The 25,648-nt window shown below is 45.6% G+C and overlaps 1 protein-coding gene across 1 annotated transcript in view; it reads right to left on the bottom strand.

Moving 5' to 3' along the window:
* USP25 (ubiquitin specific peptidase 25) overlaps positions 1 to 24,709 on the bottom strand; it is a 55,353-nt gene extending 30,644 nt beyond the window's left edge. The window contains exon 1 of the mRNA XM_038766171.1: positions 24,616 to 24,709. Within this exon, the coding sequence (XP_038622099.1) occupies positions 24,616 to 24,660 (45 nt within the window). The 5' untranslated portion in view covers positions 24,661 to 24,709. The remainder of the gene's footprint in view (positions 1 to 24,615) is intronic.
* Positions 24,710 to 25,648: the final 939 nt, after the last annotated feature.

Raw genomic sequence — 25,648 nt, 5'->3', positions numbered from 1 at the left:
TCCAGCTGAAAATGCATGTCGCAAAATGTTTTTTTTGTCAGACCGGTGCATCTCATGTTGATTGACTCTAAACCTAAATTTGTCATTCATGCATTCATTCATTCAATGAGTCATTAATTCTCTCTCACGTAGCAACTTTGAAGCCTGCCTAAACTGTCAGTGCAGTTCCCACAAAACAGGGGCATTAAAGAAATACCTTATGTTTCTCATTATTCTGCTTACGTCTAATGAACTCATTTAAACTTCAAGTCAGCTCATTAGGAGCATTAATAAAAACCCACTGTAAAGATAAATGATGCCTCATTCACCAACTTTTACCATACCCAATCCCACCTATTAGAAAGGCAGCTGAATTTTGCCTTAAATCTTGGCTCTCACAACTGACTCAGAATGTATAACCAGATTTTTTTCCCCCCAACAGAAATTAGTTTTGGACAAAGTTTCTCTGATTTGCTTTATGCACTCCAGTATCCCCAGCTATAACTAATAATAATAATAACAATAAATTGCGGTATTTAAACATTTCCTATATGCCAGGCACTGTGGTAGATTCAAGATAATCAGGTCAGACACAATCCCTGTCCCACATTGGGCTCTGCCGATTCAGCCTCTTCTTCCCAAATTCTGACAGTCAGCTCCCGTTACACGTTGTCCCATTTTATTGGTTTGCACTTTTCAAATGATATTATGCTTCGAGAAAAATACACACACTTAGCTCAAGAACCAAAGTTGTAAAGTACAATTAAAATCTAAATGTCGGTTCCCACTTGCATCACCAAATTCTGTGTGTGTGTGTGTGTGTGTGTGTGTGTGTGTGTAAAACACATAATTTAAAGTTAAATATATTCATATTAAATTTAATTTTGAAGATCATGTAGGACTGAAAAGACCTATGTATGACAACCCCCCATTCTCTTCAGTCTGCCCTTAAGGATGAACCTCTGCTTCATGAATCAATTAATGTATTTACTGAGCACTTCCCAGGTACAGAGTGCTCGGGAGACTACAATCCAACAGAATAGGTGGAGAGACGATCCCTGACCTCAAGGAACTTGCAATTAGTGATTTGTCCTGCTCAGAGTCTGTCTCTGTTTTCACGCCTATCTCTTGGCATGTGGATGTTGGTGAAGCCCCCGCTCGAGGAGAACGAGGTCTCTCTGACTGCTGCCGGCTGGGCTGGTCTACCCACTCCGGCGGTCGCCCAGCCGGCCCCTGATGCGTTGTATTGTTTGGGACCGTGCTTCACTGGGCCTTTATATTCATTCATTCATTGAATGGTATTTATTGAGCGCTTACTGTGTGCAAAGCCCTGTACTAAGTGATTGAGAGAGTACAAAATAACAACAAACAGACACAATCCTTGCCCACAACGAGCTCACAGACTAGAGACGAGCTTAGAGTCCGTTCTGCCGGTCCTGCTTTGAAAGTGTCCATTTTCAGTTGACCAAACAAGCTACTTTTCAAGTTGGGCTAAGTCTTAGGGCCTCACTGAACCAGAAACCTTCTCCTCCCCAATCTTTGACCTCTGTACACACACACCCCCTCCCCTCTACATGCTAAATTCCCTGAAGCAGCATGGCCTAGGGGATAGAACACAGGCCTGAGAGTCAGAAGGTCATGGGTTCTAATCGCAGCTCTTCCACTTCTCCGCTGTGACCTTGGGCAAGTAGCATCACTTCTCTGGGGCCTCAGTTATCTCATCTGCAAAATGGGGACTGTGAACCCCATACGGGACAGGAACTGTGTCCAACCTGACTTGCTTGCATCCACCCCAGTGCTTAGTACAGTGCCTGGCACATAGGAAGTGCTTAACAAATTATTATTATCATCATTACTGTGCAGATGCACTGAAGAGATGTGAACCACCCAGTTTCCCGGTCACCTTTGCTTACAGAAACTCCCGACCAATAGGAGCAGCAGGATTTCCCTCACACATTTCCACTTGCTTACTCGGCAAATTGCAGATACCATTTAAGATTCTAGCCGGGTGAGTGGGTTTCTTTTAATAAGCCTGACATCAGCCATCACATATTCAAGTGCCTCTAAAAAAAAAAAGGCCTATAAATTAATCCCATGGAGGAATTAATTGTTCAGCACTTTCCTGCAGAGGCTATCAAATCACTTCTCGTTCTTTCATCCCAAATGTCTTGCATATGTTTGGGGTGGGGTGGGGGGGGATAGAGCGAGAAGGGTGGAAAATTTAGGAGAGGCTAGAGGGGTTGAGCAACTTTCTTCAAGGTCTGAGGATTATTTATTAGATCAATAACTCTTGTTTGACTAGTGACTAGTGACTATCACCTAGAGAGCTGTAGGGAAGAACAAAACTGTCATCATTAGAATGGACCAAAAACACCTTCATTCATTCATTGCCATATTTATTGAGAACTTCGAAGCACTTTGAAGAGTACAATATAATAATAAACAGATACATTCCCTGCCCACAAGGAGCTTACAGTCTAGAGGGAGGAGGCAGGCATTAATATAAATAAATAAAAAATGCCACCAGCAACAATCCCTCAGGCATTGAGGGAGGAGAAAGGATGAGAAGAAGGGACAGAGTTTCTGTTTGGGCTGGCGTCATCACTACCGAACTGTGTCCAGGTCTGAGCGATTTCAGACAGGGCTGACTAAAAGGCAAGGGCCACAGAGGTAGCCTGCCCCTCCACACCTGAGGGGAGCTTCCCTCCGAGACCTCTGAAACCCGAGGTGCTGAGAGGATGTCAGACGCGGGCTTTCGAATGGGGTGGCCAAGCACGCGAGCATCCGTTTACTGCGATCTCAATTGCCGAGGATAAACGGACCATTGTTTAAGGCATAAAGGAGAGCAAGTTGGAGGTTTCTATCTCAGGAAAAGCAGCTGGTCATTAGAATCACTGTTTGAAAAACCACTTCCTCTCCCCATTTAATAAGGGCAAGTGAAGAAGTAACTTTTTCCTCAGCATCAAACGTGTTCTTCAGGCCCCCTCTACATCCGCCAGGATATTGCTAAGCATAGAATGGACATCCCTAAAATATAGCAGGGGATTGGGACTGCAGGAGGTTTTGAGAGCTTCTGGGGCACATAGGTAAACCTGAAACTCCATCTCTATGTGCGAGCTACATGTGGAAAGCAATGTGGCCTAGCGGATAAAGCTCATGCCTGAGAGTCAAAGGAAACAGCAGGTAAGTGATGGAGCCAGAGCCTCTGGCTCCTAAACCCATGCTCTTTCCGCTAAGCTACGCTGTGTCTACACCTCGACTATACATTGACACCCCAACCCAATACTGTGCTGGTGAGGGGAGACATCTTCGCTTAGCCTCACTCGGGTGACTCGCTGCAAAAGCGCACAGAACAGCTGAAAGCGTTTCAAATGTTGATGCTGTCCAACTCTGATCCCTTTCTATCACAGTCCAGCTAAGAATCCAATTTACTGAGCTGGGAGTAAATCAACCATGGTTTGAAGAGGAAATGATTTGCAAGGGCAAGCAATAGAAAGGGAGTTGCTCTTGATATGCACACACACACATACACACACACACTCACACAAACATGCCCCCGCAACCCACCTGACCCCAGAAGCGCTGGGCATTCTCATGTGCTTGCTGAATATACTGTTTGGGGTCTGGAAGGCGGGGGTATGATTCAGAATACAACAAACACCAACCTTGCACAGAAGTCACAACTCTAAGATTTAGGGCGCACGGGAGTTGTGCCCAGTTGCACCTTTGGCTGTGCCAATCAAATCAATCGATCGTATTTATTGAGTTTTACTGAGCCTTTACTATGGGCAGAGCACTGAACCAAGCGCTTGGGAGAGTCCAGTATAACAGAGATGGCAGACACATTCCCTGCCCACAAAGAGCTTACAGTCTAGAGGGGGAGAGGTGTCGTTGGAAGGCGAGAGGCAGGTCTGAATAGCGGGAACCCAATTTCTAACCCATCACATGGGCCTCCATCTTCCAAACAGAAGCAAAAGCAAATAATATTCCATTCATTTTGAGGGAAACAAAATTGGAGTCGCCCATACAGACAAGTGAACAGGGGAGCACAAAGCTACCGCAAGATTGTGAAACATGCGATGAAATGCCCCCAGACAATTCGCCTGAAAAAGTACCATCAAAAATCCAATGCTGGATCCAATATTAAAAGCACTTACGGCAAATCACACCAGCCTTCCTAAATCACAAATAGTGCCAACGCTTTGTCCTTGTAACTGCTCTCAGATGAAAAGGTCAGCTTGAAATTGTAAAAAAACAACATTACAGCGCTAAGGCATCATCGACTGATAATGAGATTGTTTACAGTTATGGCGCTTTTCCAAACAAGAAGCGAGGAATCCGGCTTTTTGCCAGACGTGGGAGATGTCCGCTTGACTGTTTATTCCTATTATTATTATTATTATTTGTTGAGCCCTTACTATATATCAAGCAATGGTCTAAGTTCTGGGGTAGTCAGGGACAAATTAATCAGGTAAGAGACAATCTCTTTCCTACAGGGGCTTACAGTCTAGGCAGGAGCAGAACAGAAAATTAATCCCCATTTTGTAGTTGAGGAAACTAAGGCCCAGAGAAGTGAAGTGACTTGCCCAATGTAACGCTACAGACAACTGGCGGAGCCAGGATAAGAACTCAGGTCCTCTGACTCCTAGGCCTGTGTGCTTTCCACTAGGTCACGCCTCTCCTATTCAACTCGCCACACCACTAGATGCTGTATTTTCCCAAAACAATCTCCATTTTATTCGCATTTTCCACTACATTTTCCACATTTCCAGTAAAAAAAAAAAAAAAAAAAAAAAAGTCCAGGAACCTAAAATGGAATAAGGAGTGATTTTATCAATCGGTCATATTTATTGAACTCTTTCTGTGTGCAGACCCTGTTCTAAGCGTTTGGGAGAGTACAAAAGAGTTCAACCCCTGCCTAAGGCACTTCCAGGCTAGCAGAAAAGCTAACCACAAGTTCCTTATATCATCTTTGAGGTGTTGTTTGATTTATAGGCTTGGACCACATGAGAACAATTTCTAATGGAGCCACAAACTTGCAAAATTCACGTCGTCTTTACTATTAGAATTGTGTTACGCGACAAAAAATAGATATTTTTAAAACCCTCCTTCATCCAGAGATGAGAAGAGATCTTAATGAAGTTGCATGTCCTCTTCCGCAAGCCCCAGCACCCACACAGACAGAGGCAGAAAATGAAAGCAATTATTTTTTCTTTGAATGAGAATCTACATGACAAATTCCCACTGAAGACTCCCAAGTCTAGAAGTGTGAGATTGGGGCGGATCGAGATCGGGAGCCCGTCAGACGGTGAGCTTGCTCAGAACTCATCTGGTTTCATGTAAAAAGTCAGGCTTTCCTCCAGCATAGAATGTCAGATTCTGGAGAGATCCAAAAAGCTGGGCCGCTGAAGGTCTTTATACTCCAACACAGTCTGCACCACTGCCCAAAATTTCCTGATTTCCCCTTTTTGTTTCGTGGAGGGAATTTATTGCTATGTGCTAAGCGTGCAGGTGGGCTACGCGCTCAGAATAATCAGATCAGACACAGCCTTGCCTCCAACCCGGTACCCAATCTTAAGACAGAGGGACAGCACTGACCTCACCCCCCTTTTGCAGATGAGGCAACACACCAGAGAGGTCAAGTGACTCTCCCAAAATCACCCAGCAGGTCAGTGGCAGAGTGGATTAGAAGCTAGGTCTCTTGTCTCAGTCTCACGCTCTATCACCAAGGCCAAGCTCTGTCCCTTGAGAAAACTCGAGTTTAATCATTTAGCGTATTTCCGCATTTCTATTTTTATATAAACTTCACTAAACTCCCTCCAGACTGTGAGCTCATTACGGGCAGAGAACGTGTCTATTAATTCACTGCATTGCACTCTCAAGTGCTTAGTACAATGCTTTGCACACAATAATCCCTCGATAAATGCCACTGATTGATGGATTGAATAAACCCTATATTCATGAAATTTCTGTTAGTCATGGATGACGTCTTTCAAAAAAAAACAAAACGTGATCAATCAATCAATCAATCAATCGTATTTATTGAGTGCTTATCGTGTGCAGAGCACTGTACTAAGCGCTTGGGAAGTACAAGTTGGCAGAGACACTCTGATCGTGGTCTAGCACCCCAAAATGAGGTGAGCACAGGGAAGCACTGGGTTGGGGGTGAACCCCACATTGGGAGGGTCTGGGCTCAGGCAAACCAGGCTCCAAATTTGGGGTGTCCATCCAGGGTCTCTGCTATATTGTCCCTTTTAGGAATAAAGGTATGCGGGATGGGGGGCGGAGGGGTCTTCTGCAGATACCAAGAAAGCCACTTAGGATCTCGGGGATTCCATTTGGGGCTGCCATGAAATTCTAGGTTATTATTATTATTATCATTATGGTATTAGTTAAGCGCTTGCTCTGCGCCAGGCACTGTACTAAGCGCTGGGGTAGATATGAGCAAATCGGGTTGGACACAGTCCCCGTCCCACATGCGGCTCACCGTCTCAATCTTCATTTTCCAGATGAGGTAACTGAGTCCCAGAGAAGCGAAGTGACTTGCCCAAACCCAGCGCTTAGAACAGTGCTCCAGCACTTAGAACAGTGCTTCAGCGCTTAGAACAGTGCTTTGCACATAGTAAGCACTTAATAAATGCCATTAAAAAAAAAAAGGTCACACAGAGCGGACAAGCGGCAGAGCCGGGATTTGAACCCAGGGTCCTTCCGACTCCCAGGCCCGGTCTCTATCCACTAGGCCAGGCTGCTTCTTGTGAAGATAATAATAATAATAATGGCATTTGTTAAGCGCTTACTATGTGCAAAGCACTGTTCTAAGCGCTGGGGGGATACAAGGTGATCAGGTTGTCCCACGTGGGGCTCACAGTCATCATCCCCATTTTACAGATGAGGTAACTGAGGCTCTGAAAAGTTAAGTGACTTGCCACACAGCAGACATGCGGCGGAGTCGGGATTCGAACCCATGACCTCTGACTCCAAAGCCCGTGCTCTTTCCACTGAGCCACGCTGAGTTCACTCCAGGAGGCCTGAGTTTTGGACTCGTTTTGCCTCTGAGCCTTGTCTGGTAACCAGAGGCAGTGAGAGGAATGTCTGCTTTTGCCCTACATCTTGCCCAGAGGAAGTGAGAAACTTTTCTAACTCTCTCGTCCATCTCTTCCCCCTCCTCCGGTCCCCCTCCTCTTCTCTCCCACTGGAGAAAACATCTGGGAAGCGGCACCAGTGAGGCCAGCGACTCGATAAGCAGTGTGACTGAGTGGAAAGGGCACAGGGCTGAGAGTCAGGAGAACTGGGTTCTAATCCCTGCTCCTCCCCAGTGACCTCACTTAACTACTCCGTGCTCCAGTTACCTGACCTGTCAAATGGGGATTCGAAACCTGTCCTCCCTCCCAGTGACGCGGTGAGCCACACATAGGACAAGGACAGTATCTGATCTGACTGCATTATATCTACGGTGCCGCAGATTAATAGTACGCTTGGCACACAGTATGGTGCTTAACAAATACCGTAACTATTATTACGTTCAGTATTCTTTTCCATGCTGAGGCTGGGGAAGAGTTCTCAGGCACCTGCGACCCATCACTTGACCAGGCAGGAAGGTGGATGGACACCCCAAAAACGCATCCGCATGGAACGGCCGATTTGATGTGGATGGGTCCAACCAACCCGCTATCCCGTCTCCTTCTGTGGCCCGATTGGGGGTTGCTAAAGGCCTCCACATCCAGCCAATTTCATCAGCAGGCTTGAGGTGCTGAAGCGATTCCCCTCTGTTTAAATTAGCCTCAGTTTGGACAACTGGGGATTAAGGACTGTGAGCCCAGTTGTGGGCCAGGGACTATGTCTAATCTGATTAGCTTGTATCTACCCCCAGTGCCTAGAACTCACGGCACTTAAATACCATTTTCAAGAAAAATAACTGGCCCTCCCCTATTAACTACTGAAACAGTGTGACCCAATGGATAGAGCACTGGCCTGGGACCTGGGTACTAAGCCCAGCTCCACCACTTGTCTGCTGTGTGACCCTGGGCAAGTTACTTCACTTCTCTGGACCTCGGTTACCTCATTTGGAAAATGGAGGTTAAGACTGTGAGCCCTATGTGGGACAGGGACTGTGTCCCACCCAATTAACCTTGTATCAACCTCAGCCCTTAAAACAGTGCCAGGCACATACTAAGCGCTTTACAAATACCATAATTATCATTATTAGTAGTTGTAATAATAATAATGGATTGCTTAGTACAATGGTCTGCACACAGTAAGTGCTCAATAAACACAACTGATTGATTGACTGGAAGCACTCCCTTCCATTTCACAAGACTTCCCTGAGTTCCAAACACCCTAGACATTCCGATGATCTATAGCTTGTCTTTGTCAATATTTCAGAATCCCAGGAAACCATGGGTGATACCAGATGGCCCATTCCAGACATCCAATGACTCCTCAATTCCTCGGGAATTTTTAAGTTTCATAAAAGAAACAAAGTCCCGTTTCACTTCCGATCCCCCGCCCTAAGCCAGGAGAGAAAACGTCCAAACAGAAGCTACGACAGAGAACTCTGCCAATCCCATCTCCAGGACATATGGACCTCTCAGTGACATGGTTCCGCCTCACACATTATATAGAAAATCCCCTTAAGAAAACAAAGTTAATGAAGTAGAGACGGTGAGTTAAAATGTACTTCAATCAACAGGTGTGGCCACCTGTGGTTATCTAGGTTTACTCTGCCCCGGCCTGAGACCACAAAAATAAAATAAAATTTCTGTAGGAATTATTCCTGATAACATCTAAGAAGCCACCCCAATATCTATAATAATTTCACAGTTAATATTTCACAATTAACAAACAGAAATGGGGGAAAATAGTCATTAATCTGTATACGGAAAAACTTTAATTCCAATAGCTTTAAAACTGTTTTGACAAAGGGGAGGTAGAGTCGAGTTTATGAAAGAGGCCAAATTAAATGAGGGCAACTGTTAGGTGATACCCTGCAAGATAAAAATACGACCACAAATACAAGCTGGGGAAACAGAGATTAGGTTCGAGGTAGAAAAGGAGCTGGGAGTCATAGAGGTCCACAAATTGAAGAGAAAAATATAAATGTGCCTTGCAGTAGGATTATATAAAAAGTCGACTTGGAATTGGAAAAATGACTCCACTACACTGAAAGCTCCTTCACTGAGGGAACTGTGTCTACTAATTCTACTGAACTCTCCTGAGGTCTTCGTACAGTGCTCTGCACACAGTCCATATTCAATCAATAAATATTACTGAGGAACAAAATGGGGTTCACACCTGTCTCCAGGCAACCAAACCCAGTTTGGTTACAGTATCTTAACTTCTGATTATCTCCAATAGCCTTGGTTCGACTTAATTTGAATCATCAGTTTTATCTACTGAAGTATCAACGGTAACTGCCTTAGAAACCCTGCAATGAATTTAAAACTATAAGACATAAGCAAATAAAAAAGAACAAAAGCAAACAGGTTAAAAATCATTGTAGGCCAATGGGCCGGTTCCAGAAAATCACTTCCAGTTACCACAGTAACCACTGACCCGCTTATCTCAAAAATTCACCTGCAAAAATAAACAGGAAAGTTTCAGTTTTGTTTCTGGTGAAGCATCAATGTCAAGTTTCAATTTCTACTTCTGACTCACTATCTGGGCCAATGGTTGAATCGTTTAGGTTTCTGACATATCTCCCTGAGGTTTAGGGAAGAGAATTTGTTTACAGTTAGTGTTTGGCAAACATTTAAACAGATAGCGCATTGTAATATTATTTCTATCTGGTCCACAACTATTTACTTCATAGTACTGATTTAGAGTCCTAACAAGCAATGGTATTTGTACGGAAAAAGGAACCTAAAGATGTGTATTACTTTTCTTCACCCTTCAAAAAGGTAAAGAGAGTCAAAGCAAAAGACATTACACAGACTGTGGACAATTTTCACCAGTATCAAGTATTAGTCGCATTTATTAAGCACCTGTGCTCAAGAAGCAGCATGGCCAAGTGGATACAGAATCCAGGCCTGGGGGTCGGAAGAACCTGGGTTCTAATCCCGGCTCTGCCACTTGTCTGCTGTGTGAGCTTGGGCAAGGTGCTTCACTTCTCTGAGCCTCGGTTACCTCGTCTGTAAAATGAGGATTACGACAGTGAGCCCCACATGGGACATGGGTTGTGTGCAACCTGATTAACTTTTATCTACCACAGTTGTAAGTACAGTGCCTGGCACATAGCACTTAAATACCAAAAAGTCCTGTACTAAGCACTTAGTACAGTGCTCTGCACATAGTAAGCACTCAATTAATATCACCGATTGACTGATTGATTAAGCACTGGGGGGAAAAGTACACTGGTGAAAAATAGACAAAGTTCCTGGCCCTAGAGGATGCTCATGATCTAATAATGCAGGGAGAGTTGGCAGCAGAAACAAAAATAAAGGAAGAGAATAGAAACCGAAAAACATGAGACAACATTCATTCACTCAATTGTATTTATTGAGTGCTTACTGTGTGCAGAGAACTGTACTAAGCGCTTGGGAAGTACAAGTTGGCAACATATAGCGACGGTCCCTACCCAACAGTGGGCTCACAGTCTAGAAGGGGGAGACAGAGAACAAAACAAAACATATTAACAAAGTAAAATAAATAGAATATGTACAAATAAAATAGAGAAATAAATATGACAAACATATATACATATATACAAGTGCTGTGGGGAGGGGAAGGAAGTAAGGCGGGAAGATGGGGGGAGGAGGAGCGGAAGGAGGGGGCTCAGTCTGGGAAGGCCTCATGGAGGAGGTGAGCTCTCAGTAGGGCCTTGAAGGGAACACTCTTAAATACCCTAAGAGTTCGTTTCCTACACCTCACCACCCAAACAGGACTATTCAAGAGTCCGAAAGTCAAAACAGTCAAGAGAACCCAAGGAGCCACGTTCTAATGATTGACCATTCTAAAATAACTAAATATCACAGCACTGTCTTGAAAAGGCGGGTCAGGAGGGAGTTGAGAGTAGGAGAAAGAAGGGGGCCAGGGAACAACGAGAGAAAAAAGAACTTCTCTTGTGGTGGCAAACTATTTTTGATGCTGTGAAGGCATGATTTCAGTTCAAATGCTCCCTTTTCAAAAATAAAGGGGTTCACCCCAGAATTTCAGCAGTCCACTTAAGTTGTGGGTCCCTGTGGGCAGTTACTAAGTCTGATTCCGTGTTCTGTTAAAAACAAACATTCTTCATTCCCCATTGGTGATATTGAATCACATGACGATCATGGACTTTTTCTGCAAATTAAAACTGGGCTGATTAAGTGTTGATTTAGTTCACTGTACGATTGCCACTTGCCAGGTGCTTTCTGCCTCTCCCTCTCCCTCTCCTTTCTGCCTCTTGCGTGTATACAGCCAATACGGCAGGTAGACAGGGAGGTCCCGAAAGAAGCCATCAAATAAATGAAAAAAGCAAACATTGAGGTGCTTTCTGCCTCTGCCTGAATGTTTGCTTTTTTCATTTATTTGATGCCTTCTTTCGGGACCTCCCTGTCTACCTGCCGTATTGGCTCTATACACGCAAAATTAAAGGGGCAATGCACTTGTCATCCTTGACCTCCCACTCCTGACAACTCAACATCTGAGCCACAACTTGAGCTCAACAATGCATTCACCATTAGTCTTCAGACTTGTTTCGGTCCAGTTGGCAGGGCAACAGAGTGGACACCCAATCCATGTTCTTGCCAATGAATGACATAACAAACGCCAAGGAATGGCGTCACAGAGACACAGACTCAAGCCGCTCGCCCCAACAAGGGACCCAACTGGCTTCTAAAAGCCACGGCAGTAGCTTTGGTCACTTGGAGAGAGGTAGTTGTTTCACAGGGGTTTTGAAGAAGACTCAACAACCAGACACAAATACAAACACACATGCACACACAGTAGGTCCTCGGAGGGAGGAAACCAAACACGAGAAAATCAGTAGACTCCAGGGAATGAGATTCCTGTTACTCTTCTAAAAAACTTTCATCCTCATTGATGCTATTGACTGAGTGGTGAGCTTAAAGTCTAGAAGGATAGACAAGCAGGAACGTAAAAATGTATAATATATAATTTATAGATATGTACATAAGTGCTGAGGGATTGAAGGTGGGGTGTATATCAAATGGCCAAAGGTCACAGATATAAGTGCACAGACAACAAGGAAGGGAGTAGAAGCTGGGAAAAAGATGGCTTAATCAGGGAAGACCTCTTGGAGGAGATGTGACCTTAATAAACCTCTTCAGCGGCGTGAGCCTCATGTGGGACGGGGATTGTGTCCAATCTCATAACTTTACACCCACCCTAGAAACACACAGCAGGCACTTAACAAATGCCGTAATAATAATTATTAATTGTAGTAGGTGGCAGTCCTAATAAGCAATTCCACCTCTCCTCTGGGTGATCAGCAGATGAGAGAAGATGTTGGGGTGCTGGAGAACTGGATGTTGAAATCAATGGTATTTATTCAATCGCACGATCAATGGTATTTATTGAGCACTTACTGTGGGCAGAGCGCTTAAGTAAGTGTTTGGAAAAGTATGATATGACAGAAGTGGTACACACGCTCCCTACCCACAAGGATCAGGATGAGAAGCAGCGTAGCTCAGTGGAAAGAGCCCGGGCTTTGGAGTCAGAGGTCATGGGTTCAAATCCCAGTTCCGCCACTTGTCAGCTGTGCGACTTTGGGCAAGTCACTTAACTTCTCTGGGACTCAGTTCCCTCATCTGAAAAATGGGGATGAAGACTGTGAGCTCCATGTGGGACACCCTGATCACCTTGTAACCTCCCCAGTGCTTAGAACAGTGCTTTGCACATAGTAAATGCTTAATAAATGCCATTATTATTATTGTTATTGATCAAACCATGCCAAAGAATCTGTGTTCCGGTACTCTGTTTTCTTCTGTATTCATTAGCGCAAGGAATTCTGCACAGAGTTGGCACTCAATTAATACTATTGATTGTCCGACTGAATGGGTATATGATATCAACTTGCCTCTCTGTTCCTGTCTCCAGCAGCTGTGACCTCAGTTTCATGGGGGAACCAATGAGCTGAGTCGCCACGAATCTTCGGGTGCCCGTATTATACCCCTTCATTTTTTTTTTAAACAGGTTTCCAAATGATCATTTGGCCAACTCTTAAAACCAGATGTAAGAGCCAAGCCATGTGGGAAAATTACCTATAGTCACACACCAATCCTTTATTCCAATTCATTCATTCAATCGTATTTATTGAGCGCTTACTGTGTGCAGAGCACTGTACTAAGCGGTTGGGAAGTACAAATCAGCAACATATAGAGACGGTCCCTACCCAACAACGGGCTCACAGTCTAGAAGGGGGAGACAGACAACAAAACAAAACATGTAGACAGGTGTCAAAATCATCAGAAAAATAGAATTAAAGCTATAAGCACATCCTTAACAAAATGTTGTACTTGGTGGATAAAAGCGTACATCAATCAATCAATCGTATTTATTGAGCACTTACTGTGTGCAGAGCACTGTACTAAGCACTTGGGAAGTACAAGTTGGCAACATAGAGAGACACTCATCATCATCATCATCAATCCTATTTATTGAGCGCTTACTATGTGCAGAGCACTGTACTAAGCGCTTGGGAAGTACAAATTGGCAACATATAGAGACAGTCCCTACCCAACAGTGGGCTCACAGTCTAAAAGGGGGGAGACAGAGAACAAAACCAAACATACTAACAAAATAAAATAATAGAATAGATATGTACAAGTAAAATAAATAGAGTGATAAATATGTACAAACATATATACATCACACCCTCCAGATCACCCTATGGCAGGAAACAGGCAGAAACTGCCTTCGGCTTTCCTCATCTAAGCGAGATAATGTGTTCTCAGTGAAACTCCAAAAGTTAGAGACTGCATCAAAACTTCCCCTCTCCGTCACTGAAACCGGTGAGGAAACTGCAACTGTCAGTTGCTCAGGTCACAGGTCTCCGTGGCAACCAGACAAGCCTCCAGGGCCTGGAAATGGGCATCGGTCGAGCGCGAGATCTTTCAACCTCGCCCTCAAATACCAACGGCTGAGGCACCCCATCTCTAAGCGCTTAGTACAGTGCTCTGCACCCTGTAAGCGCTCAATAAATTCAACGGAATGACTGCTTGGGCGGCTATAGTTTTCCAGGATCTCTTTGGACTAACCGCTTCACATAAAGAAGAAGGTCATTCCTAGACCACCCTTGGGGGGATCCGGTGGGAAAATCAGATCCAGCTTGGGAAGCCCACGGGGGTCTGGGCCTGTTCAAAGCTGTGTGACCTTGGACACATCACTTCTCTGGGCTTCAATAGTCTCATCTGTCAAATGGGGATGAAGACTGTGAGCCCCGTGTGGGACCGGGACTGCGTCCGACCTGATTTCCTTGTATCTCCCCCAGAGCTTAGAACAGTGTCTGGCACATCCCGGCTCCACCAACTGTCAGCTGTGTGACTTTGGGCAAGTCACTTAACTTCTCTGGGCCTCAGTTCCCTCATCTGTAAAACAGAGACTAAAACTGTGAGCCCCCCGTGGGACAACCTGATCACCTTGTAACCTCCCCAGCGCATAGAACAGTGCTTTGCACATAGTAAGCGCTTAATAAATGGCATTATTATTATTATTAATAAGCGCTTAACCAATACCACCATCATCATCTAAAGAGAGAAGCAGCGTGGCTCAGTGGAATGAGCCCGGGCTTGGGAGTCAGAGGTCGTGGGTTCTAATCCCAGCTCCGCCACTTGTCAGCTGTGTGACTTTGGGCAAGTCACTTCACTTCTCTGTGCCTCAGTTCCCTCGTCTGTAAAATGAGGATGAAGACTGTGAGCCCTACGTGGGACAACCTGATTTAACTTGCATCCCCCCCAGCGCTTAGAACAGTGCTTTGCACATAGTAAGCGCTTAACAAATGCCATCATTATTATTATTATCGAAAGGAGATCCGGGCTTTGGCTGTGACCCAGTCACCCAATATTCATCCCGAGCTGCGGAGAGGGAGAGGAGAGGCACAAGGACAGCCGGGTGGGAGGGAAAAAAAAAGTTCCAGCGGGCGGAGAGGCCCAGGAACAGGGGGGGCTTTGGGGAACACGCAATGTCCAGAGGAAAAGAGGCGATTTGGCATGTGCACACACAAACACACACAAGAAGCAGTACAGCTTAGTGGAAAGAACACGGGCTTGGGAGTCAAAGGATGCGGGTTTGTGTGTTTGTGTACACAAAGGAGGAGATGTGGCGTGTGCACACACAAACACACACAAGAAGCAGTACAGCTTAGTGGAAAGAACACAGGCTTGGGAGTCAGAGGATGAGGGTTTGTGTGTTTTTGTACATATAATCACAACAATAATAATAATAATAACGATGGTATCTGTTAAACGCTCACTATGTGCCAAGCATTGCTCTAAGCGCTGCATGGTATAGTGGAGAGAGGTCGGTCGTGGGTTCTAATCCCGGCTCCGCCACTTGTCCGCTGTGTGACCGTGGGCAGGGCATTCACTTCTCTGTGCCTCTGTGACCTCCTATGTAAAATGGGGATTGAGACTACGAGCCCCACGTGGGACAACCTGATGGCCTTGTACCTTCTAGAGAAGCAGCGTGGCGCAGTGGAAAGCGCACGGGCTTGGGAGCCAGAGGTCATGGGTTCTAATCCCAGCTCCGTCACATGTCTGCTGTGCGACCTTGGGCAAGTCACAACTTCTCTGAGCCTCAGTTCCCTCATCTGTAAAATGGGGATTAAGACTGTGAGCCCCACGTGGGACAATCTGATCACCCTGTATACCCCCAGCGCTTACAACAGTGCTTCACACGTAGTAAGCGTTTAACAAATGCCATCATTATTATTTATTATTATTATTACTACACCAGGCAGCACTCAGGAGCCACGTTTAGCGCATAGTAAGCATTTAACAGATACCACCCTTTATTATTATTATTATTATTATTATTATTATTATTATTATTATTATTATTATTATTATTGCGTGGCTCAGTGGAAAGAGCCCGGGCTTTGGAGTTAGAGGTCATGGGTTCAAATCCCAGTTCCGCCAATTGCCAGCTGTGTGACTTTGGGCAAGTCACTTCTCTGGGCCTCAGTTCCCTCATCTGTAAAATGGGGATGAAGACTGTGAGCCCCCCGTGGGACAACCTCATCGCCTTGTAACCTCCCCGGTGCTTAGAACGGTGTTAGCACATAGTAAGCGCTTAACAAATGCCACCATTATTATTTATCATTATTATTACTACACCGGGCAGCGCTTAGGAGAAGCAGCGTGGCTCAGTGGAAAGAGCCTGGGCTTGGGAGTCAGAGGTCCTGGGTTCAAGTCCCGGCTCCACCAATTGTCAGCTGTGTGACTTTGGGCAAGTCACTTCACTTCTCTGGGCCTCAGTTCCTTCATCTGGAAAATGGGGATGAAGACTGTGAGCCCCACATGGGAAAACCTGATCACCTTGTAACCTCCCCGGTGCTTAGAACAGTGCTTTGCACATAGTAAGCGCTTAATACCATCATTATTATTATTATAAAGGGAGCGAGAGATAAGGAATAAGGGGGGGCTAGTCTATGTGAGCCCCACGTGGGACAACCTGATCACCTTGTATCCCCCCCCGGCGCTTAGAACAGCACTTGGCACATAGTAAGCGCTTCACAAATGCCATCGTTATTATTTATTATTATTACTACTATGCCGGGCAGCGCTTAGGAGCCATGCTTGGTGCATAGTAAGCACTTAACAAACACCGCCCTTAATTATTATTATTATTATTACCATTATGTGGCTCCGAACATTCATTCAGTTGTATTTATTGAGCGCTTACCGTGTGCAGAGCACTGTACTAAGCGCTTGGGAAGTCCAAGTCAGCAACATATAGAGACGGTCCCTACCCAACAGCGGGCTCACAGTCTAGAAGCAGCGTGGCTCAGTGGAAAGAGCATGGGCTCTGGAGGCAGAGGTCATGGGTTCAAATCTCGGCTCCGCCACTTGTAGGCTGTGTGACTTTGGGCAAGTCACTTCACTTCTCTGTGCCTCAGTTACCTCATCTGTAGAATGGGGATGAAGACTGTGAGCCCCACGTGGGAAAACCTGATCACCTCGTAACCTCCCCAGCGCTTAGAATAGTGCTTTGCACACAGTAGCACTTAATAAATATCATCATTATTATTATTAGAAGGGGGAGACAGACAACAAAACAAAACACGTAGATAGGTATCAAAATCGTCACAACAAATAGAATTATAGTTATATGCACATCATTAACAAAATATATAGAATAGTAAATATGTACAAGTAAAATTGAGGAATAAATCTGTACAAATATATATACAAGTGCTGTGGGGAGGGGAAAGAGAAGGGGAGGAGGAGAGGAAAAAGGGGGCTCAGTCTCAGTCAATATAATAAAAATTATTATTATTATTATTATGGAGAGTGGAGGAGGAGCTGGAAAGGTAAAGCAGAAAGCAGTGGGGAGGGGGGAAGGGGTGGGAAGCTGCTGAGGAAGGTCGGGTCGGGGGGCTCATTCACTCATTCATTCATTCGTATTTATTGAGCGCTTCCTGTGTGCAGAGCACTGTAATAATAATAATAATAATGGCATTTATTAAGCGCTTACTATGTGCAAAGCACTGTTCTAAGTGCTGGGGAGGTAACAAGGTGATCAGGTTGTCCCACAGGGACAACTGTACTGTACAAGCGCTGTACTAAGCGCTTGGCAAGTACAAACCAGCAACATCTAGAGACGGTCCCTACCCAACAACGGGCTCACCGTCATTCACTCATTCATTCATTCAATCGTATTTATTGAGCGCTTCCTGTGTGCAGAGCACTGTACTAAGCGCTTGGCAAGTATAAACGGGCAACATCTAGAGACGGCCCCTACCCAACACCAGGCTCACAGTCTAGAAGGGGGGAGACAGATGACAAAACCTGTAATCAGGGGTCAAAATCAATCAATCAATCAATCGTATTTATTGAGCGCTTACTGTGTGCAGAGCACTGTACTAAGCGCTTGGGAAGTACAAGTTGGCAACATCTAGAGACAGTCCCTACCCAACAGTGGGCTCACAGTCTAAAAGGGGGAGACAGAGAACAAAACCAAACATACTAACAAAATAAAATAAATAGAATAGATATGTACAAGTAAAATAAATAAATAAAATAAATAAATCAACAAAAATCAATAAAATCAACAGAAGGAATAGAATCAAAGTTCTAGGCACCTCGTTAACAAAATAAACAGGAGAGTAAATAGGTACAAGTAAATAGAGGAATATATCTGTGAACCCCTTGTTGGGTAGGGACCGCCTCTATATGTTGCCAACAGTGTGGCTCAGTGGAAAGAGCCCAGGCTTTGGAGTCAGTGGTCATGGGTTCAAATCCCGGCTCCGCCACTTGTTAGCTGTGCGACTTTGGGCAAGTCACTTAACTTCTCTGGGCCTCAGTGACCTCATCTGTAAAATGGGGATGAAGACTGTGAGCCCACCGTGGGACAACCTGCTCACCGTAACCTCCCCAGTGCTTAGAACAGTACTTTGCCCATAGTAAGCGCTTAATAAAATACCATCATTATTATCGTACTTCCCAAGCGCTTAGTCCAGTGCTCTGCACACAGGAAGCGCTCCACAAATACGATTGAGTGAATGAATGCAGCTCTACAAAATATATGCAAGTACAAATATATGAAAATACATTCCAGCGCTTAGAACAGTGCTTTGCACATGGTAAGCGCTTAACAAATGCCATCAATCAATCAATCAATCATATTTATTGAGTGCTTACTATGTGCAGAGCACTGTACTAAGCGCTTGGGAAGTACAAATTGGCAACATATAGAGACAGTCCATCGTTATTATTATTACAAATATATGCAAGTGCAAATACATGAAAATATATTCCAGCACCTAGAACAGTGCTTTGCACATAGTAAGCGCTTAATAAAATACCATCATTATTCTGGTACTTCCCGAGCGCTTAGTCCAGGGCTCTGCAGACAGGAAGCGCTCCATAAATACGATCGAGTGAATGAATGCAGCTGTACAAATGTATGCAAGTACAAATATATGAAAATATATTCCAGCGCTTAGAACAGTGCTTTGCACATGGTAAGCCCTTAACAAATGCCATCATCATCATTATTATTATTACAAATATATGCAAGTACAAATACATGAAAATACATTCCAGTGCTTAGACTAGTGCTTTGCACATAGTAAGCTGTGAGTCCACTGTTGGGTAGGGACCGCCTCTCTGTGTTGCCAACTTGTACTTCCCAAGCGCTTAGTACAGTGCTCTGCACACAGTAAGCGCTCAATAAATACAATTGATTGATTGATTGATTAATAAAATGCCATCATTATTCTGGTACTTCCCAAGCGCTTAGTCCAGGGCTCTGCACCCCCAGGCAGCGCTCCATAAATACGATCGAGCGAATGAATGCAGCTGTGCCAAATGGATGAAAACGCATTCCGGCGCTTAGAACAGTGCTTTTGCACGTAGTAAGCGCTTAATAAAATACCAACATTATTATGGTACTTCCCAAGCGCTTAGTCCAGGGCTCTGCACCCCCAGGAAGTGCTCCATAAATGCGATCGAGTGAATGAATGCAGCTGTACAAAATATATGCAACTACATATACATGAAAATACATTCCACTGCTCTGCACATAGTAAGCGCTTAATAAAATACCATCATTATTACAGTACTTCCCAAGCGCTTAGTCCAGGGCTCTGCACCCCCAGGAAGTACTCCATAAATACGATCAAATGAATGAATGCAGCTGTACAGAATATACGCAAGTACAAATATATGAAAATACATTCCAGCGCTTAGAACAGTGCTTTGCACATGGTAAGCGCTTAACAAATGCCATCATCATTATTATTATTATTACAAATATATGCAAGTACAAATACATGAAAATACATCACCTGTATATATGTATATATGTTTGTACATATTTATTACTCTATTCATTTATTTTACTTGTACATATCTATTTATTTTATTTTGTTAGTATGTTTGGTTTTGTTCTCTGTCTCCCCCTTTTAGACTGTTAGCCCACTGTTGGGTACGGACCGTCTCTCTATGTTGCCAACTTGGACTTCCCAAACGCTTAGTACAGTGCTCTGCACACAGTAAGCGTTCAATAAATACAATTGATTGATTGATTGATAATAAAATATCAACATTATTCTGGTACTTCCCAAGCGCTTCGTCCAGGGCTCTGCACCCAGGAAGCGCTCCATAAATACCATCGAGTGAATGAATGCAGCTCTACAAAATATATGCAACTACATATACATGAAAATACATTCCAGTGTTTTGCACATAGTAAGCGCTTAATAAAATACCATCATTATTACGGTACTTCCCAAGCACTTAGTTCAGGGCTCTGCACCCCCAGGAAGCGCTCCATAAATACCACCAAGCGAATGAATGCAGCTTTGCCAAACAGATGAAAACGCATTCCGGCGCTTAGAACAGTGCTTTTGCACGTAGTAAGCGCTTAATAAAATGCCAACATTATTAAGGTACTTCCCAAGCACTTAGTCCAGGACTCTGCACCCCCAGGAAGCGCTCCATAAATACCATCGAGCTAATGAATGCATCAATCAATCGTATTTATTGAGCGCTTACTGTGTGCAGAGAGCACTGTACTAAGCGCTTGGGAAGTCCAAGTTGGCAACATAGAGAGACAGTCCCTACCCAACAGCGGGCTCACAGTCTAAAATCAATCAATCAATCGTATTTATTGAGCGCTTACTGTGTGCAGAGAGCACTGTACTAAGCGCTTGGGAAGTCCAAGTTGGCAACATCTAGAGACAGTCCCTACCCAACAGTGGGCTCACAGTCTAAAAGGGGGAGACAGACAACAAAACCAAACATACTAACAAAATAAAATAAATAGAATAGATATGTACAAGTAAATAAATAGAGTAATAAATATGTCCAAACATATATACAGGTGCTGTGGGGAAGGGAAAGAGGTAAGATGGGGGGATGGAGAGGGGGACGAGGGAGAGAGGAAGGAAAGGGGCTCAGCGCTTAATAAAATACCATCATTATTACAGTACTTCCCAAGCGCTTAGTCCAGGGCTCTGCACCCCCAGGAAGCGCTCCATAAATACCATCGAGTGAATGAATGCAGCTGTACAAAATATATGCAAGTACAAATATATGGAAATACATTCCAGTGCTTTGCACATGGTAAGCACTTAACAAATGCCATCATCATCATTATTATTATTACAAATATATGCAAGTACAAATACATGAAAATACATTTCAGCGCTTAGAATAGTGCTTTGCACTGCGAGCCCACTGTTGGGTGGGGACCGTCTCTCTATGTTGCCAACTTGTACTTCCCAAGCGCTTAGTACAGTGCTCTGCACACAGTAAGCGCTCAATAAATACGATTGATTGATTGATTAATAAAATATCAATATTCTGGTACTTCCCAAGCGCTCAGTCCAGGGCTCTGCACCCCCAGGCAGCGCTCCATAAATACCACCGAGCGAATGAATGCAGCTGTGCCAAACGGATGAAAATACATTCCAGCGCTTAGAACAGTGTTTTTGCACATAGTAAGCGCTTACTAAAATACCATCATTATTATGGTACTTCCCAAGCGCTTAGTCCAGGGCTCTGCACATAGGAAGCGCTCCATAAATACGATCGAGCGAATGAATCAATCAATCAATCGTATTTACTGAGCGCTTACTGTGTGCAGAGCACTATACTAAGCGCTTGGGCAGTCCAAGTTGGCAACATCTAGAGACAGTCCCTACCCAACAGTGGGCTCACAGTCTAAAAGGGGGAGACAGAGAACAAAACCAAACATACTAACAAAATAAAATAAATAGAATAGATATGTACAAATAAAATAAATAAATAAATAGAGTAATAAATATGTACAAACATATATACAGGTGCTGTGGGGAAGGGAAGGAGGTAAGATGGGGGGATGGAGAGGGGGACGAGGGGGAGAGGAAGGAAAGGGCTCAGCGCTTAATAAAATACCATCATTATTACGGTACTTCCCAAGCGCTTAGACCAGTGCTCTGCACACAGTAAGCGCTCAATCAATCAATCAATCGTATTTATTGAGCGCTTACTGTGTGCAGAGCCCTGGACTAAGCGCTTGGGAAGTACAAGTTGGCAACATAAATCATCATCATCAATCGTATTTATTGAGTGCTTACTGTGTGCAGAGCACTGTACTAAGCGCTTGGGAAGTCCAAGTTGGCAACATCTAGAGACAGTCCCTACCCAACAGTGGGCACACAGTCTAAAAGGGGGAGACAGAGAACTAAACCAGCATACTAACAAAATAAAATAAATAGAATAGATATGTACAAGTAAAATAAATAATTAGAGTAACAAATATGTACAAATATATATCCATATATACAGGTGCTGTGGGGAAGGGAAGGAGGTAAGATGGGGGGGATGGAGAGGGGGACGAGGGGGAGAGGAAGGAAGGGGCTCAGCGCTTAATAAAATACCATCATTATTACGGTACTTCCCAAGCGCTTAGACCAGTGCTCTGCACACAGTAAGCACTCAATCAATCAATCGTATTTATTGAGCGCTTCCTGTATGCAGAGCACTGTACTAAGCGCTTGGGAAGTACAAGTTGGCAACATAAATCATCATCATCAATCGTATTTATTGAGTGCTTACTGTGTGCAGAGCACTGTACTAAGCGCTTGGGAAGTCCAAGTTGGCAACATCTAGAGACAGTCCCTACCCAACAGTGGGCTCACAGTCTAGAAGGGGGAGACAGAGAACAAAACCAAGCATACTAACAAAATAAAATAAATAGAATAGACATGTACAAGTAAATAAATAAGTAGAGTAATAAATACGTACAAACATATATACATATATGCAGGTGCTGTGGGGAAGGGAAGGAGGTAAGATGGGGGGGATGGAGAGGGGGAGAGGAAGGTCCGCCTTTTAGACTGTGAGCCCACTGCTGGGTAGGGACTGTCTCTATATGTTGCCAATTTGTACTTCCCAAGCGCTTAGTACAGTGCTCTGCACATAGTAAGCGCTCAATAAATACGATTGATGATGATGACGAAAGGGGCTCAGCGCTTAATAAAATACCATCATTATTACGGTACTTCCCAAGCGCTTAGACCAGTGCTCTGCACACAGTAAGCGCTCAATCAATCAATCGTATTTATTGAGCGCTTCCTGCGTGCAGAGCACTGTACTAAGCGCTTGGGAAGTACCGTAATAAATAAATACGATTGATTGATTGATCATTATTCCGGTACTTCCCCAGCGCTCAGTCCAGGGCTCTGCACCCCCAGGCAGCGCTCCACAACTACCACCGAGCGAATGAATGCAGCTGGGCCAAACGGAGGCAAGCGCATTCCGGCGCTTAGAACAGTGCTTGTGCACGTAGTAAGCGCTTAATAAAAATGCCATCATCATTCATTCATTCATGCAACCGTGGCCGTCGTTCTTACGATTGTGAAGTGCGGCGGGGAGGGGAAGGAGGTGCATGAAATGAAGGCGCAGGCCGGGGCCTGGCACACTCACACTGGGGCTCCCGTGGGGGGGTGTAGCACCTGTATATACGTTTCTACATATTTATTACCCAATTTATTCATTTATTTTACTTGTCCATAGCTGTTCTATTTATTTTATTTTGTTAGTACGTTTGGTTTTGTTCTCTGTCTCCCCCCCCCTTTTAGACTGTGAGCCCCCTGTTGGGTAGGGTCTGTCTCTCTATGTTGCCAATTTGTACTTCCCAGGCGCTTAGTCCAGTGCTGTGCACATAGTAAGCGCTCAATAAATACGATTGATTGATTTTACTTGTCCATATCTATTCATTTTATTTTGTTAGTACGTTTGGTTTTGTTCTCTGTCTCCCCCCTTTTAGACTGTGAGCCCCCTGTTGGGTAGGGACTGTCTCTCTAGGTTGCCAATTTGTACTTCCCAGGCGCTTAGTCCAGTGCTGTGCACATAGTAAGCGCTCAATAAATACGATTGATTGATTTTACTTGTCCATATCTATTCTATTTATTTTATTTTGTTAGTACGTTTGGTTCTGTTCTCTGTCTCCCCCCCTTTTAGACTGTGAGCCCCCTGTTGGGTAGGGACTGTCTCTCTAGGTTGCCAATTTGTACTTCCCAGGCGCTTAGTCCAGTGCTGTGCACATAGTAAGCGCTCAATAAATACGATTGATTGATTGATTTTACTTGTCCATATCTATTCTATTTATTTTATTTTGTTAGTACGTTTGGTTTTGTTCTCTGTCTCCCCCCCCCTTTTAGACTGTGAGCCCCCTGTTGGGTAGGGACTGTCTCTCTAGGTTGCCAATTTGTACTTCCCAGGCGCTTAGTCCAGTGCTGTGCACATAGTAAGCGCTCAATAAATACGATTGATTGATTTTACTTGTCCATATCTATTCTATTTATTTTATTTTGTTAGTACGTTTGGTTCTGTTCTCTGTCTCCCCCCCTTTTAGACTGTGAGCCCCCTGTTGGGTAGGGACTGTCTCTCTAGGTTGCCAACTTGGACTTCCCAGGCGCTTAGTACAGTGCTGTGCACATAGTAAGCGCTCAATAAATACGATTGATGATGATGATGGTGATGTGGGCCCTACCTTGGGTCCGGGGCTCTGCTGCAGCACGTTCTGCTCCACCGTCATGGCTCGGGCCGGTCCTGCCTCCCTCCCCGGCCCGGTGGAGGGGGAGGGGGGGCACTGTAGTGAGCACCACCGGGTGGGGGGGGCGTCTCTCCCGCTCCTCCCGGGCTCGGGGGCCGCACGGCCGGGCCGCGCCGGAGCCAGGGGCGGGCCCCAAGCCCGTCAATCACCCGCAGGCACCGCCCCCCTCCGGGGGCGGGACGGGATTGGTCGAGAGGCGGGGCCCGCCCCCGTCAATCACCCGGAGACCCCGCCCTCCCCACCGAGGGCGGGACGCGATTGGTCGAGAGGCGGGGCCCGCCCCCGTCAATCACCCGGAGGACCCCGCCCTCCCCACCGAGGGCGGGACGGGATTGGTCGAAAGGCGGGGCCCGCCCCCGCCAATCAACCGGAGACCCCGCCCTCCCCACCGAGGGCGCGACGGGATTGGTGGAGAGGCCCGCGCCCGCCAATCACCCGCAGGCGGGACGCGATTGGTCGAAAGGCGGGGCCCGCCCCCGTCCGTCACCCGGAGACCCCGCCCTCCCCACCGAGGGCGGGACGCGATTGGTCGAGAGCCGGGCCCGCGCCCGCCAATCACGCGGTGAATCCGCCCTCCGGGCGGGCGGGGCGGGACGCGATTGGTCGAGAGGCGGGGCACGCGCCCGCCAATCACGCGGAGATTCCGCCCTCCGGGCGGGCGGGGCGGGACGCGATTGGTCGAAAGGCGGGGCCCGCGCCCGGCAATCACCCGCAGGCGCCGCCCCCCTCCGAGGGCGGGACGGGATTGGTCGAGAGGCGGGGCCCGCGCCCGCCAATCACCCGGAGACTACGCCCTCCGGGAGGGCGGGGCGGGACTGGGTTGGTCGAAAGGCGGGGCCCGCGCCAGGCAATCACCCGGATACTCCGCCCCCCATCCGAGGGCAGGACGGGATTGGTCGAAAGGCTGGGCCCGCGCCCGTCAATCACCCGGAGACTACGCCCCCCCAGGGTGGGACGGGATTGGTCAAAA

This window comes from Tachyglossus aculeatus, chromosome 24 (assembly GCF_015852505.1).
Source record: "Tachyglossus aculeatus isolate mTacAcu1 chromosome 24, mTacAcu1.pri, whole genome shotgun sequence".
Taxonomy (NCBI): domain Eukaryota; kingdom Metazoa; phylum Chordata; class Mammalia; order Monotremata; family Tachyglossidae; genus Tachyglossus; species Tachyglossus aculeatus.
This window is presented reverse-complemented; position numbering and strand designations above follow the sequence as displayed.